Source organism: Aythya fuligula, chromosome 1 (genome assembly GCF_009819795.1).
Source record: "Aythya fuligula isolate bAytFul2 chromosome 1, bAytFul2.pri, whole genome shotgun sequence".
Taxonomy (NCBI): domain Eukaryota; kingdom Metazoa; phylum Chordata; class Aves; order Anseriformes; family Anatidae; genus Aythya; species Aythya fuligula.
Genome location: NC_045559.1, coordinates 185,276,062 through 185,298,232, shown reverse-complemented (window position 1 = coordinate 185,298,232; position 22,171 = coordinate 185,276,062). Strand labels below are relative to the sequence as shown.

The 22,171-nt window shown below is 41.6% G+C and overlaps 1 protein-coding gene across 2 annotated transcripts in view; it reads right to left on the bottom strand.

The window, feature by feature from the left end:
• FLT1 (fms related receptor tyrosine kinase 1) overlaps window positions 1-22,171 on the bottom strand; it is a 106,948-nt gene that overhangs the window by 28,650 nt on the left and 56,127 nt on the right. Inside the window, exons 12-15 of one of the 2 annotated variants that reach the window (XM_032192426.1) lie at window positions 16,547-16,655; window positions 10,315-10,605; window positions 5,183-5,329; window positions 3,264-3,395 (exon numbers count right to left, since the gene is read on the bottom strand). In XM_032192426.1, coding sequence (XP_032048317.1) covers window positions 3,264-3,395; window positions 5,183-5,329; window positions 10,315-10,605; window positions 16,547-16,655 — 679 coding nt within the window. Of the gene's footprint in view, window positions 1-3,263; window positions 3,396-5,182; window positions 5,330-9,516; window positions 10,152-10,314; window positions 10,606-16,546; window positions 16,656-22,171 lie in introns of those variants that run through there. The other variant, XM_032192434.1, reaches the window with a different exon arrangement.

Sequence of the window (22,171 nt, the reverse complement as noted above, 5' to 3'; positions counted from 1 at the left end):
CTCCTCTATGTGGGAGTTGGTGAAGAGATGCAAAGGCCCTGTCTGTGACATGCCCCAGTGGCTTTAGGAAACCAGAACAAACTTCTCCAGTTTGGGCTTGGGTTGGGTTATAAACATTAGGTTCCTGATCTTGTTAAAGCCTGGCAGCCAGAGCTGGCTGAACGCCTTGCAGCGGGGTAGGAAAGGGCTTGATCTGACACAAAACAGGTAGGGTAGGGCACTCAGGTGTCAAGCAGGGAAAAAGCAATGGCTGAGACACCAATAGGTCTCTGCTGCACCTGAAGTGCCCCGTAACCCTACACTAATGGGTCCTGCCCTGCTTGACCCGCATGATCTTGTGGTCACAGCCCTGCAGAACCAGGAAAGGTGCTCAGAGATGCTGAAGGATTTCCAACCTTGTTGTTTTTTGCAATTTGGCCCATCCATCTCTGACTAGAGGTAGAGTTGATGATGATCATGGTTTGAGCTGGGGACTAGACTAGACACCTTCAGGGCTCTCTTCCAACCCACTTTGGAGATCCCCTGAAGTATCAGGAGTCTTAAGTGTCCCCTGATGTTTCTCTTATGGTCATCCACATAACCCAGGCTGAACCACGTTCAGTAAACAAGGGAATTCCAGATAAACTTCATGGAAACATTCCTGATGACTTCAGAATCAGAGTGGCCCAGAAAGCACAACAACTTTATGAGATACAAAGTCAGAAAGGTGGGTACATACAGAAATAGATGGTTAAATGAGAAGCAAACACCCTTTCCACAGTGTCAGAGCAGTTCAATGGATGCTTCACAAGTGTGACACTTTCCTTTCCCATCAGCAGGGATCACGTGAAGTTATGAAGCAATAGCTCTAATCCAGGGCATTTTGCTGGATTTGTTTGCTTGTTACAGGCCTGGATTTCGGTGAGTGTGATGGTCCTTCTTTCACCAGCACCCTTACACAGGTGGTTGCACTTCTGCCACCAGCTCTCTCACTGGCTCCCACTAGGAGCAGTGTGCCAGGGTCCCCAGAAGAAGTAAGGAGATGGCTTCAGCAGCAACTGAGAGCAGTGCAGCAAAGCTGCCCGAGACAGCCTATGTCCCTTCTGTGTCCAGCAGCTTGTGCTACCATGGTCTGAGGGACACAGTCCCCTCCGCCTGCTGGCTGCTCGTGCAGCCATTTCTTGTCCTTGTTCTTTCAGATTCGCTGCCTCTTCAGCTCCTCAGCCAAGAACAAATGGACAGCTCGCTCTGACATATCCACAAACACAGCCCCTCGTCTCCTCAGACAGCCCTACAAGCACAGCTTCCAAACCAAACAAGGGCTGCGATTATTTAAAGACAGCCCTTGGATTCCACCATCCATTCATCCATGGCTGGTACAAAAATAACACATTGTTTTATCTGTGAGCATAAGAATGTTTTTTCAGAGGAAATAAAAAGAGCAGACAGCTTCCTTCCTGGCTCATTTGCAAACGGCCCTTCCAATCTGCTCAGCACAGCCACCGACGTGGGGCGTTGCTCTGCTGCCTTTGATCTGGAGAGCCTGGGGATGGGGGACAGCTTTGTGGCAGTGGCACAGTGTGTGTGCTGAGAAAGGCAAGGAAAGGGTAAAACCTAGAGAGGGACCCATGTTAAAACCCTGATTTTGTCCCTTCAGGCTGATGGGAGGCTGGTGTTCCCCAAGAGGAGGACAGGGACTCCACTTTGGAGAAGACTGCCGGCTCTGGAGTGAGCAAAAACTCCTCCAGTGACATCCCTTCGTGCAGTCGGAAGAGAGGTGGTGGAAAGGCATTTTCCCTGATGATAACAGATAAGAAAATCTCTCTCTCTCTTGCATCTAGTCTCAGACTATAAATTTTAATACGGTAGACTTCATCTCCTGCTCGTCTAAGAGCTCCCATAGGAGTCACGCAAGCACATCGTCAGCGGTCCCCGCAGGGCATGTAACCAGAGAAGAAGCCTTCCTGGCTTCTGTCTTCATTTTCTCTGGTTCATGTGCAAGGAGATATGACTTCCTAGAAGCCATCTGACAGAACGAGTGTGGCTGAAATAAATAGCTGAGATACAATGATACAAAAATCAATACCATAATGAATTACATTGTCCAGAGCTATCAATTAGCCTTGGATGCATTGGACAGCTAGCACTTAAGGACAAGTCATTCTTTAAGTGATTACAATAGCTATTAAAACCCTAGCATTATTCAGAAAGAGATGGGGGGTTTTAACTCCTTGATTATACCCGTTAGGCTAGCCCACATGTACATATTCTTATCCCTGACCTTTTAAAAGAGCTTCATTTTATCGTCAATGATACCCATTAACTGGGGCTGCTGACAAACACGTGGCAGAAAATCAATACTGGTTTACCAGCTGTAATAGTCTTTTGCTGTAGGGCACTATCCAAATACTCAGCAGCATTCAGATACATTTAGCAATTCTATGAGAACAGCTACAAAGACATAATCCCTGCCTGAGAGACCAGGTGGTAATCAAACTGTCCTCTAAAAAGAGAAACTAAATGCACTTAGGACTATTTACTTAAAAATGAGATCAATAAGACAGGTTATGTAAAATTCTTACACGGCACTGACTTACATGGAGAGTGTCAACCGGCTTCTCCCATCTCATAACAAAGATATTCAACGAAACTGAAAAGTCACTGAATTAACCTTATTTTAATGCAATGTACAATTACTTAGTGGAAGTCACTGAGGTGACTCAGGTCTGAGTCAAGCTTGGCAGAAGGCAGAACAATGCTGGATGTTTAAAGGAATAGCAAAATAACTCAAGTAATGGCTACAGAAATCACTAGATCATACCTACTTCTTACAGTATGTACCTTTAGAATGCATTTGTAACTATTGCTAGGCTAAAATCTTCTGGTCTGATTTGGCAGTTCACTTTATATTGAAAATAAGCAAATGAAAATATCCCAGACCTCTACTTTTTGTGGAATTAACCTGAAATGGGAAAATGAGGGGGTGTTCCTTATTTTGTTTTTTGTTTGTTTTGATGATGCTAAATTTACATTTGTCTTCTACCCTGACCTGATCTTTGTTGGGTTGAAGCAATTCTTCTTTTTAGGTCAGTGTAAACACTCTCTGAGTTAGCATTTCCTGTTAGGCTTCCTTTCCAACCTGGTACGTTTCCCTCGCTAGGACTTCCTTCAGATTGCTGCTTTCAGAGCTCACCACATGCTCCCCAAGTCATACCCCCACCTTTCCAGCCAGAGCAAGAACATCACTCGGGCAAGCTTGCTCTTCCCATGTAATGCACCTTTACCTTGTACTGTGACATATGCTGAGCTCTCCACAGACCCTCTTAGGTTGGTGGCTATGCACTGGTAAAGTCCTTCATCCTCCTCTTTTACTCTTTCAATAAACAACATTCGGCTTCCGGGCCCTAAAATTATTCCTGTGAAATGAAATATTTTGCAATGAGCGGTAGCCAGGGGATAAACAAAAACAGACACTTGTGTAATAATATCTGCTTCAAGTTTTTCCCAAAAGAAATCTGAGCCGCAGACTGCACAGCGCAGTGTTCTCTGCAAGAGAGCCAAATATGCTTGGAAGCTTTGGGAACCTTTTGGAAATTAGAGTTTACAAAACACTTGTGTGAGTGAAAAAGCTCAGCCTAAGGGAATTAACCTGGGAGCAGTTGGTATCTTGTGTACTGATTAGCACTGTGGTTGGACACTCGTCCAAGCGAGCTCCTCAACATGTCTCCAAGTTTTAGAAAATGGGTGGTCTGTTCGCTTACCACTGCACTCACAAGAGCAGTTCCTTTGCAGAAGCAGTTCCAGCTTTGAGCAATCCCAAGCCCCAACTCACTTGCTCGTGTGGCAGGGGACATTGGGCCCCTTCTCAGAAGGAGCACAGCCAATGCAAGGAAAGGTCCCATGAGGTGTACCCTAAATCACAGGAGTTACCTGAAGTTTTCAACACCTCTCTTATTCCAGCTGAGTTGACCCTTAAGCCAGCCTGGGTGATATTCCAGCAAGCAAGGAAGGGGCAGGCAGCAGATTTGGCCTTAGCCTGCCTTTCAAGAGTGATACAGGCAGGAAATGTGCAGTCAAGTACACACTTGTGCGTTTGGCTCCATCCGAACCACAGTCCCATTGAAGTGTACTCCCACCAGCTATTCCAGGCAGCTCACTAAAGTGCTCTGACCTACCCTGTAGAAATGTCTTCCTGGATCCTAACCTCATGTGTTGCATTACGCCCAAGTTAAGCACATAACATCCATTCTCGACAACAGTGTGAATAATGCACACTACAACTATGCGGCCGTGGTAAAACTTCACAGAATCTGGCTGTATATAAAGTTCAGTGACTGTGTTGGAAATCTGTGCATGCTTGCAATTCACTTTGACAAATACGCAGTTTTTTCTGTTGCCTTTACTCATGCCATAGCAATTTCCAATAAGACAAGACAGAACATCAAATACAAACTTTCTAAAATGCTGGTATTTAAGACTACACAGGGTTCAAGTTTCTACAGACCAAACCTCCTGAACCATTTTTGCTGAGCCCATAACATGACCTCATTGTGTGCTCCTGATTTGAATGTGCATGAATTTGCATGAGAAAGGTTTTCCTTTTTCCCCCCATCATTCATTTCCACCTGAAATCTCCAAGGATTGCTTCCATATCAGAGCTGGACGTGTAGCCTAAACTGATATTTGAAGCTAATTTGGACACAGCAGAAAACATCTCCCGATTTTTTTCCTGCAGTAGCAGCATGCCACCTGGGAGGCTGTTCCTTTCTGCTGCATGAAACATGGATTCCCCTGGTTCAGGCAGACACATTTCAATTTTAGGGACCACAGAGATGGAATTAGCCTGGCAATTGGGCTGTGAATCTAGAACAAACTTTGCATGTCTGGCCAGAGACTTCCCCTGGTACTCATACACACCTCACTCAAGCCTGGTTTTCTCCTGCCTATCTGTACTCTGGCCAAAACACCTGGTCTTTAGGCTCCCTCTATAGTAAATGAAGAGAAATAAAACAAGTCATCTGGAGGTGACTTCTAAAATGCAAAATGAGATATTTATATCTATATTTTTCCCTCTGACTTCACAGTGGCCTGATGTGTCTACAACTACAGCTTGGTTGACATTTTGGAGTGCAAATGGTCACTGAAAGCACACAGGGCACAACAAAAAGTCTGTACAAGGTGGGGAGACATACAGAGCTCTCACCTGATTCTTGGTGTATTTCCTCATGGTTTTTAAGCCAGGTTATCTGGGGCTCAGGGATGCCACGAACCTGGCACTCCAACATTGCAGAATTACTGGTGTTCACCGTCTGATCCATGAGCTGCCGCAGCAAGGCTGGTGCCTCTTGAGCTACGAGACAAAATAACACCTCTGTTTTACATTCCTGTAACCTTGGAGGCTTAATTATCCTCCCTGCCAGCCCTTTACTGATGTTAGAGACTGCTATGGCTGTTCTATCAAGTCATTTGTTCATAGATCTAATTTACTGCTCCAGTTTGTGTTCGATGAGTGCTGAATACTCCTGTTACTCAGCAGGGGAAGTTTGTGATGGCCAACAAATACCCAACGTTGAACTTAACAGATTTACTCAGTTCCATTATCAACCACACTGGTTTATCAAAAGCACCACCTTCCTATGAAAGCATCAGAAGAAGCAAACCATGAGACCAAAGTTGTCAACAATCAGCAGGACACCCTTGTAGCAGAGCATCACCGATGGGACTGCACAGTACACTGTGATACCCATGAATGTGAATTTTATCATTTACTTACTTTAAAGAACACAATTATGAACTGCATTCAGTAAGCCCACACAGCCAAAAATGAGAAACGATGAGCACAAAAGCATTGTTATGTGTCCCAATGTCTTCACAAATTCTTCCACTTCTGCGTCTCACATATTTGGCTGAGCACACCAAGGCTTGGCCAAACCACACCACTGCTCGCCTGCCAAAGCTGCTCTGGTGAGGAATGTACTCATGTCCTCTGGCAGCCCACGGACGCTGGAAACCCCCATGGCAGGGGCCGAAGCTGAATGCTAGCACGCCAAGCATCATAGCGACACCGCTCCTGTTTCACTTTAATCTACCAAAATCCAGGCAAACACAATGCAATAAAACACGTCCATGACATTTAGTGACAGTGACTATTGGGAGCGCAGCTCATCTGTACTGCTTCTGCTCGAGGGCTGAGCAGAAGGGCATTTCAAAAACACTCTGTAGGCATCATGTCAAAGTCATCCCGGAAAGAAGCAAAACAACAAATCCCTCTTATCCTCTTTTCAGCACTTTACCACTCCTTCCCCCATTTCATATGGCGCTGAAAGGCGTTCTGACAAAGACCAGGGTACTTGCAGTTTTTATGTGCATTATATGGTAACACGTCTCTGTCACACTGGCAACATTCACACGATCCTTTCTGGTATTTTGTTTCCTTAAAAGCAGTGGTGGAGAATCCAGAGAGCTCCTGAGAAATCTCACAGATGCACTGCAGATTCCCTTGAATTCCCCAGTCTCACAAGAACTGAATTATTTGCAAGTTTTCCTTTCAAGGATGTTGCCAGGATTAGTAGTCACTAACATGGTGAGACACACATTGTAAAATACAAAATAAAACAAAATAAAATAATAAAAAAAACTCCCCTTGCAGATATTGTGGACTGCAGTAGATATCAATACACCACGTTCAAGTATAATACTGGCTGAATTTCTGACACTGTGTTTGGAAGATTACACTCTATCCTTTCACAAAAATTGACTGTCTGTAAGATATTTCCATCTTCACAATCATTATGTTACCAGCTGTGAATAAAAGCTCTCCTGAAATGTTAAGCACCTACGCACCACCAGCTTACACAGTGTTCATGAACCCCGCCGAACTAAAAGCTTTGTCACAATTTAATGTGGGCTACCTTTGCTATGCTCTTATCCCTTGAAATTAATCCAGCATAGTCATGAACCTGCAGTCTGGGGCTTTTCTGAGCCTTAAGTCTGTGATTTCCACGGGTAATGCTATTATTTGTTTACTTCACAGCAGACAATCTGTTCTCACTTCACAACATGCAGTGCTCATGAGAGAGGCTGGACAGCAAATTCTTCACCAAATACCTACACAATGACGTGATCAACAAGCATTGCCTCACAGACAAGAAGACTTCCCCCTTCTCATTGACACCCTCCATGGTTTTTGCACATTCCCATTTTTTGCAACAGCCTATCTATGAGCAGGCAACTTTTGACACACGTACACAAGCTGAGAAGATCCCCATGTTTTGCATTTATCAGCAATAAATGATGGACACCCCAGCCCAGACATCCAAAATGAAGGCGGACAAGATGACACAAACAAAGGCAAGCCACACATTCCATGGGTTATTTGTGATTAATTTTAATTTGTTTATAGCCATACACTAAAGTTGGGTTTTCATATTAAAAACTTTCTTTCTTAGAACTCAAATCCAGTCACCATTCACATACTTCCAATAATTTCTCTGCTGCAATCAGCTGATTTTTCAAGGATTCTGTCAACCTGAGGGTCAGGTTTGCAAGCCACCTGCTTTCTCCTCTCAGTTTTGCAGCGTAGCCATGGGGTGGGAGTTTCAAATGCAGGCTGTGTCTCCCTGCTCTGCTTGCCCCAAAGCTTCAGGGCTGGGTGCCAAGGGTCAGACTCTGCTCTCAGTTGCCCCAAGGAACTTCATGGTAGGCAGAGTTTGGCCCAGGGCAGTGACAAGGGGTCACAGCAGGGAGAAGGGGACGCTGGCGTCACAACACACAGCAGACCCAGGGTGGTATGGGAAGGATTTCCATTTCCAAAAGCAAACAATGGCAAGAGGGGAGAACACATTAAAGTTTGTTCATTTTGGGGTATACTTCCCGTTCTGTCCATTTTTTGCCCTTTGTTACTGTTAATGTTGTTTTTTCGCTTATTTTTATTAACCAGTACAAAAATATAAATACAAGCTTTAATTTTAACACTTAAAAAAAAAAAAAAAAAAGAAAGAAAGAAATATAATTCACACCTTTCTCCCTAAATAATATATTACATAACAAAAGGCAGAGAAACTCCCCAAACCACTGAGGTTCCCCCATCCTCTGAGGACATCAAAAGTGACAGTAGTCTTTATCTGGCCACTGAGAACTGCTTTCCAGAGAGTAGTTTCTCTGTGCCTCCCAACAGAGGAGGCCCCACAGAGATTTCACAACGTCCTTGCACAGCGTGGCCTTCCGAGCACCAGTCAAAACCAGGCTGGCAGGATGTCCACCCAGCAGTAATGCACATCATTGCAATTCACAACCATTTCATGGAGGAGCAGGCTAATGACCTTTTTTTTTTTTTTTTTTTTGATCCACACTCATATTGCCTGGCAACTGGCTGCTACAAGTCATCACACTCCGGCTCCCAAGGCCATGGAAAATTCAGAACGTCCTGTCATCACCGCCCACCTTGCCATCAAACGTCTTCTCACAAAATAGCCTCATCAAAAAGGGGATTCTGTATTGTGATCCTTCTGAAGACTTGCAAATGCTAAAGAGCACATTTGCCCCGTTTTTAAGCCATCACCAATGATTTCACTTGCTTTTTAGGCGTATTTTAGGAAAAAAAAGAGACCCAGGTCCCTTTGCAAGAACACATTGTTTCTGGAAGCCATCACACTAATAATGAACAAAAGAGCTACTGTATACAAGCAGGCTATAGGTGACATTTCAAGATATAAATGATTATTCTTTTCTTTACTCTGACAACTTCCAGGTTATCAATTGTTTTCTAAGCATTTTAGGCTCCATGAAGCTGGCATTATGGGGAAATGCTATTGTTTACCCTTTCACACTTGACAAAAGCAATTCCCACGTGAAAGACAAGTTTAGCCGTGGGACACAGTCTCGATACCTAAAGGAGGAAATAGTCTGGTGAGTTCCCAAGCACAAGAAACTGTCATGTTGTCACCCTCTATTTTAAAAGCACAGCCACTTTGTTCCTTCGCTGTAGCTATTTTGGTCACTACGGTCTGTTTTGTTATGGCTTATGTAAATGCTATATGAATGATCAATCATAAATGTAACCAAAAATAATAAAAGCTATGCATTGTAAAAAAATAAAGTTATCAGATCTATTAAAAATAGTAACTTCTTCCTTATACAGAATTTATAATACACAGAAACATCTCATAGCAAAATTGTGACGAAGGAATTGAAAAGGGAAACAATCACAAGGAAGTTTAAGGTTGCCCTTAATTCTCCTTCAGCAGTTTAGTTGGTTCTTAATCCCCATAATAAATCCAATTGTCATTTGATACCAAAAGCAATGAATATTTTTAATGGCTTCAGTTTTGAACCTCTATTTTTAAAAAACATATTAAACATCTCACTGTGCTGGCTGCAACCTTGTCAGTCATGTTAGTGGGATATTTCTCTTTTAATAAAATAATTACAACATTACAAATTCCTGTATGTTCAGGCCAGGAACAATACTCATGCTTTTTATCATTAGCTTTTTACATTAGTGCAGAACTGACTTTAAAAATTGACCAACACAGCAACTGGAAATCTACCTGGATTTATTTGGAGAAACACAGTTCACGTCTGTCAGTTTTTAAATCATCATTATTATAAATGATATTATAGGTCTGTGCATTATATCAACATTTTTATTTCTTCCCTGCATACTTCCTTTAGAAGATACTTTTTAAGATTAATGTACTTTAGTGTAGAAAATAATTTCAAATAAATAAGCATTAGAACTTGCTCAGCAGGTAATATTTATAAGTCCATCAAGATCAGATTAAAATAAAAAATATATAGTCCAGTCAATCTCAAACTGAGTTGTGCTCATTCTGCACATTAAAGTTAACTTATTAAATGTCCGTTGTTGACTGAAAACAGCAGTTTTTAAAGTTAATCAGTTTATTCAGCTTTGACACTTTTGACGAGGCCGATATCAAAGTGGAAGAAAAGATTGATCCAAAGTTTTCCTGATCGCTCAGTAGGAGACACAGCAAGAGAAAAAAAAACAACATGCAAAATGTAGCACAGGGGATCTTCCAAACCCCAGCTTCCACGTGCTTTGTCAAAGCAGAAAACACCCGTCTGAACTCAACTGGAAGCTCATGCGATATGATTTTGTTTGCTATTCCTCCTATGTCCAACCCATGGGGGAATGTGCACCACCTCAGGGCCTGAAAGGTAGCAACAGCAATAAAAAATCAAGATGATATGAGACACCTGTTACTGTTTAATGAGTCCTTTAATGTTTTACATTGCTTTGTGTTGTACAATCATTCCTTGTGCTCTTATATTTGAGGATCCGAGAGTAAACAGCCTTTTTGTTGCAGTGCTCACCTCTGATTGTAACGTCTTTCTTTTGAAGCACTTCTTTCCCCGTGTATATGTTCCTTGCTCGGCAGATATAGGTGCCTGAGTGTGCCAGGGAAACGTTCTTGATGGTCAGAGTGAGGGTGATGGAGTACTCCTTGTTGAGGGCCCTTCTTGATTTCGTTTGGTTGTTGACTGTCCTTGGTAAAATCCAAGCAATGTCTTTGTACAGGAATTTGTTGGCCGAACAGGACAATACCAAATTCTCTCCTTCAATGGGCATTTTTTCCAAATTAATGTGGAATCCACTCGGTACATCTGTCAAAAATCAAGAACGCCCTTTAGTTTATGTGAAATGAATGAGCCAAAATTAACACGAAATATATTTTCCCCTTTATCAGGAAGCCTTTGAACTAATCAATGTCGTTGTCTTCCTGCTGAAGTCTCTAATCTTTCCTTTCATATGCTAGGCTCTAGCTATTCTTATAATTTGTCTTAGAGCTATGAGACACTTGGGCTTGGACATCAGCTCATGTAAACTGAAGCTGCTCTTGGAAGTATCGAGCTTGTATAAATGTTATGCCAAGTTAAGAAAGACTGGGGCAAGGTACCAAATTATAGACAGCATGCTGGGACTGTGAAAAAAGACAGAAATTCTTGTCTCAGCTGCAGCCTGTGAACTGTGTGAGAGAAGATGAATATCTAGAAGGCGAGAGAAAAATTCTGCAGTTCATCACGCTTGGATATATTTCCTTTTTATTTGTGAGTGGTCAGATAAGTTATGTCTTTTTTTTTTTTTTTTTTTAGTATGCTTAAGATCCAGAAAAAATATGGAATATGTGGTTACGTGCCTGAATTTCCCTCAGAACAGAGGTATTTATTCCATGCACGTAAAGCGTATCAGCCACCCAAGAGGAAAGCAGAATCCATACACTCTGGCCTGGTGCCAACTGGGTGCAGGCAGTATCAAGGCAAAGATCACTCTATTCAGACTGCTTAGCATTAAACTTAGGTGAGTAACATCACCTGAGAGAAATCAAGGACTACTGCACCAAAGCATTTCCTCAGCATAAATACGACTTGAGTTTTAACGAGGATTTTGCATAGCAGATAGTTCAGGCAGGAACTGATTTAGCCAACAGGGTAAAAAGCCTGACTTGCAAAGACACACGGGTGGTTGGATGTAATGTTACAGCAGCCTCCAATGCCTTGAGAAGGGCCTGGAACCACGGCCTTCCTGGCCACCTCCTGGCCCTCTCCACTGGGGCTCAGCCATGCCGCCAGCCTAAGTGAAAGTAGAAGCAAGTTCCCGAGAGAAAACACTTCCAAGTTTTTCTCCTAGAATGCAACCTCTCTTGGTTTATTTGTAGCCAATATTCTGATAAAGTCATTTCCTTCTCCCTCCAGTGAAATCGGCTTTGGCCATTTTCAATTGTTCTCTCACTGCTAATTGCTACGGCACTTGGCTGTGAAGTTGCCTCAAGACCGTAAGATCGGTTTCATCTTACATAAGGGAGAATTATGCCTCCTTTTCTTGTCTCTTAAAGCATGAACAGCTCAACACAGACTTTCATTCAGCTTCACATTTGCCAGTGTCACTTCAGTCCTAACGTCACTGCGGCAGGGTGAAGAATATGTCCCCAGAGAACAACATCCCACACCCTCTTTCAGTAACCTCTTTCATTGATTGACCAATCCACCAGAAAGCTTCTTCTGACTCCCTAAATCCCAAATAATAACATTTTATACTGGATTTGTAATGAATTGTTCCTTTTATATTTTATTGTGGTCCTCTTTTTTTCCTCTTTCTGGCAAAGAAAACTATAAAAACCTTTAATGAATTTATTTATGACTACCATCATCACATTCTTTGATATGGAAGAGCATGTGGAAACAGATTCTGGTTTCAGTTCAGTATGTATCAATTGGAAGTGCCACTAAATTGAAAGAAACCTTTCCCTACAGGAGGTACAGCATATTTAAAGTAAAACTTCAAAATGCAGACATCTACTAGTTTTGTGTATGGGCAAAAGTTTATAGTCATGGAATGACACAAGTACCTCCAGAAAGCAATGTAGCCTATTGTCTTCAGATGAGTCAAATTCCAGAGATCCCAGTCTTTCATGATTAATTATGAAGTGTTCTTGCATGACCAGTTTAGGTTTAGATACCCAACTTAATGCTTAAGTTAGATTAAGTGAATCCTGTGCTTGAATTGGTTGAAAAACATTGAATTCTGGAACATTTAAGTCCAACCAAGGTCCAAAGTTTTGATCTAAGAAATTGCTGCATCTTACTCACAGCATATCTGAAATTGTTCTGATATGTATTAGGAAAGCCAGGGCACTGGCCTAGAATACTGATAATTTTTGGCTTTCACAGGTGCCAGTGCTCAGTAAAAGCTAGGAAGAGCCAAGTAAAACTCTGAAGATGGAACTAAAAATCCCCTGGGACTGAGGCAAGTGATCTATTTTTAACGTAGAAGGATAGCGTGCCAACAGAATAATATAGTTGTAACTACTTCCATGTTGTCAGGTCTGGAGCTCTTCCTAGATGTGTCTTCTGTGAAGAAAGACTATTTTCTGAATAAATCTACGGACAAAAGTAAAATGCACAGGATTCCAAAAGAATCGTTTGTTTAAAGGCTACAAGCCCCCTAATATATGACACCTCTCACCAATTGTTACCGTCTCAGGCTAGCTAAATAACATAGCTGGGAATAATGTAAAAGGGTTTTATTTACTTTAGTGATTTGAAGCTTCCTGTGGAAATAGCTCCCAGGTTTCCTGATGGAAGATTTTGTTTATCTTTGCCAAGCGCCATCAGGAATCTCAAAATAAAATGCGCTTAGTGACATTGGGAAACCAGGGAGATAAGGCAGAGCTGTTCCTGTTTCACCCTCTGTAATTGCAAACACACCCATGGGCCTGCTGTGTGCCAGCAAAACAGCCCAAAATGTAGGGAAAGGGGCAGGATGGAGCGAGTGGGGCTATCATAGTTAAATTTGGTATAAAGGTGTTGCAGAGACTGTTTCAGTATCAGCGAACAGGAATGCTCAGAAATCACCTTTCCATGTCACTTGTACATAAGGCTCACAGCTACTTTTGTCCCTAGAATGAAGATTTGGCTTTAGAAATAGGTCAGTGTGTCAATACCCCCAGAATTGCTTTCATTTGACAAAGGCAATAAGAAAAAGTTACTTCAGAGCCCATGGATTTCACATCCTACACACTCAGGCACAAGGTACAAAACTCTACCATCCTCACACCTCCCTTGAACCCACATGAAACTTGCACTTCGAACCTAGAAAAATTATGAGAGATTTACAATAATTTAAAAATGAGGGGTTGTTGTTACAGGGTCAACTCTACTACACTTTCTTGTTCGTATTTCCTCACAACTGCTTTCCCATGAAGGGGCTGACCGCAAAACTAGGTTTGCTGGGATGGGTTTTACCTCCCCATCACCTTCCCAGTGGTTTCTGCCTATAGAAAAGAGACTCCTCACACCAGCACAGTTTCTCCAGTGGAGCAAGCACTTTTCTTCATCCTCAAGGCATGACCAAGATAGACTCCAAGGAGAGGGATGTCTCCATCTGCTCTCTGGGATCCTTTATGTCCTGTCCCTCTTAAAAAGGGCAGCAGCTCCTCTTCCTACAAGGGATCACCATCTCTGTTTAGACACTTTCTGCTCTTACACTAGGTTTTGTGTGGTTCAGGCTGACTTCATGTGGCACCAAGAAACCCCTATAACGTAACTTAAACTAACCCCAGGCTGTCGCCCAAGATCAGTCGCCAAGAAAGTATTGGTTTTGAACTCATCAGAACAAAATGCTCTGCAGTATCCTGCTCATTTCGTTCACATCCATCATCATTAGGGTCTCTTGTTTTTTAATTCTTTAGCATGTTATTTAGTGAATGAATGCTGGAGAAATGACGCATTTGTTTCACTGACGTGAAACACAGGCTGTTATCCAGCCACAGCAGTTTGGTCTCAGCCTGACAGAGGAAAATTATGATTACGCCATGCAATCAACTGAAGCGTTATGTGCACGACACAGAAAAATGAATCTAGCTTGATTTTTTTGGAAGAACAAAACAACAGCATTGTTTAAACAAGCTGCCTTCAATCAGTGCAACTGAGCGTCAGCGGATGAACAGGACTTTCCATGTCACACAATTGAAGTGCTCAGCTCCAGGAACTAAAAGGACAAATGCATTTCAACATCACCACCCTATATAGAAAGTTTGCCACCAGTGAAGATGTTAAGAATTTCCAAGCCATAATAAAGCAGCCACTCCTCTTTCTGAACACCAGCCAATACCAAAGTCTTCAAAGGAAAGTCATAATATTCTGCATGTTCTCATGCAAGCTCTGGTATCAAGGAGAAGGATTTCCTTCTATCCCTGGTCAAGATCTGAGACTGTGAGATCTAAGAAGGGAAACTAACTCCCTCATGTCACAACACTAAAACATCCAAAACTTTGAAGGGGAGATTTGCGTACTGCAAATCAAAGTTCAGCTTCATGTGGTTTCTTCCATGTGATGTTTCGAAGACTGAGGAGGAAGAGTTAGAGAAGGTCATATTCAAAGAGCAACAACCTCAATGAGTGTGTCTCAGTGACTGCTCAAAGCTATGTGGGAAGTCCTCACATGAATATACGAATACGGCCCAACTGGCACATTAATTTATGTAGAATTATGTGTCATTGTTAACCTTTCTGTTCAAACAGAAACGATGTAAGGGCAGGGAACAAAGCAAAACTGTGAGTTGAGAGCTGGGGCAGCAGTCATCTTTGAGCTGGCAAATGTTCTTGTCACATCCATTAACAGAACATGGAGATATTTGTCTTGTTTCCATGTTCTAACAAACAACCTGCTTATGCATCACTTATCTGTCTACATTTCAAGGACTACTTCTCCTGCTTAGTACTGAATTTATGTATTTATAGATAATTGGCTCTTTCTAAATGTGGAAGTGTACTATTACAGCCAGAACACTTCAAAAATATAATTTTCGGTCCACAAAATGGTGTGTGTTTGTGTGTGTGTGTGTATGTTCAGATAGGTCTTCTTCCTTTTTTTTTTTTTTTAAACAAGTCTGGTGTTTGTCTATTCTCCCTTGGTAGTTTTCTGTAGTTAACAGTATGAGTTTCACTAACATTGTTCATCAGAATGATAAGCAGGAGATTGACAAGAAAAACAGATAAGAGAACCAGCAAAAATTAAAACATATACATTGAAATTACTTTTCCTTTTAGCTTCAAGATTATGATTTGTGGAATTAGGTATCAGAATATTTTAACCTTTCATCTTTTGTCATATTTCTGAATGGTTTTCATTTCTTTAATGACCTATTCTGAAAACTGTCATTAGCCTAAGTGCTCCATGAACTACTGCTTTGTAAACAAAACTAAAAATAAATCTTTCACGAGAAAACAAATCCTTTGTTTTGGCATCTGCAGACATTATGCTTCTAAATATTGCAGTAGTTATTATCTTAAACTTGTGTTTTGTTTTTTTTTTTCCTTCTTTTTTTTTTTTTTTTTTTTTTTTTTCAGTAATTCCTAAAGTTAAACTATTTAATTGTTTGTTTTTGAACCTGCAAATGCTTACATAGTTATGGATAAATAACTGGAAACATGCTCGTATACACAGCTAGCACGATGAGTCTTCTCAGTGTCATAGCCCAAATCCTATCCAAGGGCATACTTCTCAGAAGTGGGAGCAAAACTCTTCAGCTTGCACCCTGCCACTTTTCTACCTACAAATAGTCCCTGAGAGCTGTAAGAGGCCACCCAGGTACTCCTGGCCTCCCTCCCCTGGTACCTGTAGATGCTGGCACTGCTCTGGGCAGTGAACTGTGACACCTCCTGGTTGGGAGCAGGATGAGGCTGTAGACACAGTCGGTGTCACACATGATGCTGGTGTGTGAGAACACAGTACCACTGCACATACGGCATGACTGCAGAGTCCAGGTGATTTAAAAGGAGGAAGTACAGGTTGCTATATTTGGGAGCAATTTGTGTCACTCTGGGGTATTTGATGAAGGCATGAGTCATTCACCAAACCTGGTGACCTTAGAAATACAGACCAGCTGCTGTGAGAAACAGGAGCACCAATAGGCATGGAATAAGTTTATAAGTGCACATATTGAAACAAGTCTCAAACTTTGGGATATGAAAATTCCATCACAGCCTGACAACTATAATCATAGGACTAAGAAGCATGTTTTGATCTAGTGGGGAATAGATCTTACCTGTTACAATAAAGCTGACATTTCTTTCAGCTTTTCCCACTTTGTTGGATGCCACGCAGCTGTAGATTCCAGAAGATTTGGCGTCAGCTACAACAAGAGTGCTGGCAGTCTGCGAAAGAAAGAAGAGATTCAGCTCTTGTTGGATCACGAGCTCAGTTAATGCTTCCCTTCTCTTTTTTCTGAGTTGATAGTCCTATGATTCAGTCTCTCCATTCATTCAGTGGCAGGCACCACTGAAGCTATTTAAAGGAGGTATCACCACATAAAGTTTTGGAAAGGGTGGAAGAATAACAGGAAAAAAGCTCCTTGAGAGACCATTATATTATCAGAGCTGTCATAGCCAAAAATCTTTGAATGTATCTCTCAGGTTGATTTATCTCTTGGTGCTGATGTGATGATAAGCTACAAAACATTAAACATGACACAACGTGGTCTGCCTGAGGAAACAACCAGCCTGTAGGGCAGCCATGACTGCAAAGGGAATGGATGAGGAATGCCTCAGGCAGTTGGATAACACTGGGAAAAAGAGGTTTGGCACTACGTGCATTTGATTTCTCTTTCATTTTCTCCTGTAAGTGTTAGGTGAGAAATGACAGAGGCAAAGGAGAGGTTTACTCATCCTCTTTTGGACTATCTCCTCTTCTTGGATTTACTACTTCTTTTATTAAGTAATAATATGTTGAGTTTCTTTACATTGCACTCTAGCACCATCTTAAGAGGTTCACACATATTTTCACAAAGTAATATAACTTGCAAGATGAGACTTTGGAAGGCCAGAGGACAAAAGAAAGAACAAAACAAAACATTGTAATAGTAAGAGTTATACCTTCATGGTGATGGAAAGCCATGGTCTAATGTCTTGGGCACTAAGTGAGAGAAGAAAGTTATGCACAGGCAGCTGAGGTGTCATTCTGATATGGAACTGAGACATGGGGCATGCATAGGGGGCTCAGCATTAGGACTTGCTCTGAGATACAACAGTAGCTCAATTTTCTGTCTTTCTGTCCCCATTTTAGTTCTTTGGTAAAACGTGTTCTGACTGGAGTTATGGGCAGAACTGGGACAATGATGAAAGGAAATTGTGTGGCCATGGAATCCTGTTGCTTGGAACTGTTTGGCTTTTCTAAAAATCTTTGAAATAATTTCTCTGTAATTAATACATTCTTTTAGGTCTGATTGCTGCAGCTCAGAGAAAACCACAAGAGTGTGAGTCAGTACTAAATAAGGACCAGTTATCTACACTTTTACATAAGCTCTGGCTGAGAATTTGGGCTGCTTCTGCCGCTTACTCAGAGACTTCATGGCAGTCCCCAAACTACTTGCTGTACCCCTAAATAATACAGACCTTCTGTTTTCCCAAAAACATTATTTATTTGAAAACGTCTAATACTTTTCCTCCTATGCAAGCAAACACGGTGAAGTCAAGTCATTTAATTTTGGCCAAGGTATTTGTTTTAGAAAGCTGCCTTATGGCCACATCAAAACAACAAATGATGCTAATAGCACCTCTACCCTGTTAAGCCGTGCCAATGGCCAGCTACCTTTCTGCTAGTAAATTGCATCTCATTTTCAGCTAGAATTTTTCTAATCTACGTTTTTGGCTCTTCTGAAGGAGGGTTAGTAATACCAGATAGGTAATTACAGCCCTTAGAAGAATTCATACAATTTGGCTAAATTCAGTAGGCTGACCTCTATGAATTCCTAATTATAAAGCATGGGTCCAGCCCTGCCTGTATTTCGTCATTCTCTTTGAATTCCTTCCAGTTTTTAAATAAAGTGTGGACACAGGGTCCAGAGGCAGGATTCCTGCAGCTGTTTCATCCACACTAACTTGGGATGGAAGGAAGTCCCACAACATCTGTATGAGGGCCAACGTGGGTGGCTAAGAACTGCTTCTGCCATTCCCAGACTTTCCACAACAAAACCATTCTTTCTTATGTCACTCAACATTACCTCATGGCCCCTTTGCCCAGGTAGCAATGACCTGTGACCCAAAATGCACACTGAAGGAGAATGAGAGTCTTCCTCTCTGACTCCAGGACATTATTGTTATTACTACTACTACTACTACTATTATTATCATTAATAATAATAATAATAATAATAATAATTATTATTATTAATAATAATTATTATTAATGATAATAATAGTAGTAGTAATAATAATAATTATTACTACTACTAGATAATAATAATATTATTATTATCATTAATAATAATAATTATTAATATAATTATTATTAATAATAATTATTATTAATAATAATATTAATAATAATAATTATTATTATTATCATTAGTGGTGGTGGTATCAAAGTTTATTTTGTCCTGACATTGTCAGATATTAGTTTTTAATGAAAAAAATAATCTGAATTTTACTGTTCCAACCCACTACAATGTGATTATTACTTTTATTACATTGAGAATATCTCTTACAATCATACTCTAGCAGATAGACTATAATTACTGGCTTGAGTGCTAATAGATTATACTTTTACTTGTATATTAAATGATGATAGGTGATGTTGCCTGGGCACTGAAACCCAGAGATTTATACTTCTACCTTGTTCCCAGCATTGCTTTGGTTTTGAACAACTTGCATTGTCCCAAATAATCCTCGAGCACAGGCTAAGGAACATTCCCAACTAGCAACTTGCATGTAACCACCACCTTTGGAGGGTAAGGGAGATAAATGTAATGAACACAGGCCCTATTATTGACTAATACAGAGATAGCCATAGTGTCTAGAAAAAGCAAGGCTGACTTTGCAACATAACAGAGTATTTTAGAGACAAATTGTCTCTGTGTAAATCTTTGAGCTCATAAATTAGTCATAAAGATAAGATAACATCTCTTTGAGCAGGTCGTGAGCCCTCCAGTGGTGCAATCTGCGTTCTGCACTGTGGATGCCAGCCAAAACCCACCAGAGAAGCGGTGTATACAAAACGAAGCGTGGCATGATTCTGTTTATTGAGTAATTATAGCTGTTGAGATCAGTCTGTTCTGTGTGGTTTCCCTATACAGCTATTGCTGCAAAAGGAACAAGAGAAAAAGTCTTCACAGCCTTGTGTTGTCTCTCTTTGCAACAGAGAGTTTCAGGCCATGGATTTGCAACCAGATAATGCACAAAAAGTCTGAATCCAGTTGCCATGATCAGAGAGAGAGGAAAAAATCCTTCCTGGCATGCCTGACATGTTGAGCCTTCTTCTCTGTCCACAAACTCCATTTGCCACCAAAGCTTCGATCCTTTCTGCCTCCTCCCTGCACCCATCCCAGCTGAAGCACTTTGCTACAGGCCCATTTCAGAGCCTGGGGAAGTGAATCACTCACTGCTGCTGCTTCTGCCAGCAAATAAAAGAGGCATAAAGCAGACACCCTGAGATGAAAGAGGAAGTTACAGATTTTCTCATGGTGGAAAGTGATGAGGAAAAGACTTGGGGGGTGTACACAAAGTGCAAAGCAGTGTGCGTGGTCTTTGTGGTTGGAGGCAGGGCAGTCTGATGGTTCTCCTGGAGTGTCTGCTTGAATTTCTCTCATCCCATAGTAGCTTAGATAGAGGATTGCCACTGCTTCAGCTGATGGCAGTGAAGCAAGTGGAGGTTTCAGTTGGTAGCATGACTCTTAGAAAGCCTCTGTGCATATATATGCTCCATTCAGAGACTGTTGTACTAACTAGGAAATAAATGAAAATATGATCTCCTCACCCTCTTGGATTTATCTTTGGCTAAAGGAACATTATTTAGGAAGACAAATGTTGAAATATTGGCAGTACACCATCAGATTATTCTGTTTATGCCAAAGACACATGATCTGTATGCCTCACGCTGGGAAGGACCACCAGTGCAAAACATCTGGACAACATGGTTCATCTTCAGGACCACCAATATGGCCACAGAATAAACACTAAAATATCTTCAGTAGCAGGACATGAATATGTGCAGAATAACACTTCTTTCCCCAGGTCAGACAAGCAAGCAGAGCTTCAGTTTCCCTCTGTAGAGCTTCAGTTTCCTTCTTGAGCAGGCCGTGGGACTGAACGCATCCCTCTGACTCACAAGGAGGTTGCCCTACAGACAACTACACACCACCACAGACACCTCCTGTTCCCCTTCTCAGGCCGTACATAGAGTAAAGCAAGATTAGATTCACGCCTCCCCCACAGACCCAGGAAGGGAATGGGTTTCAGGAGTTGCAGCTCAGCAGAGGCAAGTGCCAAGTTCTCCTGGTTTTAATCTCACCAAGTGCTAGGCTCTGCTGGCACCTCCAAGTCATCTATTTAAATGTGTTGACAGAATTTCTAGTAGCACTCAGGAGGGCCTCAAGAGAAGTTACAATGTGCTGAAAGAGAGGCAGGCTACACTCCCAGTGCTATCTTTAGCCTGGCTTCCTAGGAAGATCACACTGTCTGCCCATCCATCTGTCTGCCACTCCTCTGTCCTCGGTAATTTTTTAACCCATTGCCTGCGTTCAACCAAAATTGACAGATAATCTCAAAGTTCAAAAGTTCTCCTATGTTTTATGGGAACTATATGTTGGGTAGAGGAGAAAGACTAAAACAACTGCTGCTGTAATGAACTAAACTGCTCTTTCTTTTATTTTGGGTACCAGCTGGCCAATCAGCATGGGTGTACGGGCTAGTCAGAGGGCACATACGGGGACTCAGGACAAGCAGAACATGTACTTCCTCATCTCATCAGTAAGGAGGGGACATCGGAGAGAGCTAGAAGCTTAGGGCTTGGCATAGAAGACACAGAAGAGATGGAGTTGTCCTATATTCCAAGGCTACACCTTATAGGTCGTGTCCAAGAGGGACTGACTCTCCACCTTGATGTTGTGACAGTTTCTAACATTACCCACAGATAGCATGTGTTAGAAGGACCCATTATTGCCAGCCAAACCAGAGATGGACAAGTGCGAGCCTGGCTTTGGTCTTGTAGAACCTTCTTACAGGGTCATTACTTTCCACTTGTGCTAAAATCAGGTGGCTTTATCACTTGCAAAGGATGGGACCACTAAAAATTTGTGTCAGTAAGGTATTAGGTATTTATGCATAGGAAAAAAAAAAAAAAAGGCCATACGTATATATATATATGAATAAGCACAACTTCATGTATTAGTATTCTTTATACCCATCTGCCCTTCTGTCTACTATCTCCTTCCCTGGATTTTCTCATCCTTTCTTCTTGGCCAACACCTACTCTCATACATCTGAATCCACCTTCTTAGCCATCTTCTGTGCATTCTCCACCCCCAGGATCTTTGTCCAGTCTCTCCTGCAACTCCCTGTCCCTGATATACCTGTACAAGGAGTACTACCTCCTTCTTTCAAAGCTGTTGATTATCCAATGTGTGGTTTATCTAATGAATGCACACACAGGAGGGAATATGCATATACTGCAGTGGTACCAATGAACACCTGAGCTCTTTGCATCTCATTATGGCAGGTCATTCACAAGTCAACATTTTAAGAAACCACTGATCAGGCTAGTAGTAATCATAATCATAATCAATATTAGCCCTGAGCTATAGTTAGGAGATAGCTTTGGGTAGGAACACTGAGAAGTGATGGTTTTTAGCAGTTGAATGACAAGAGAGTGCCTGAGATCTGTTCACATGATAAGCCTA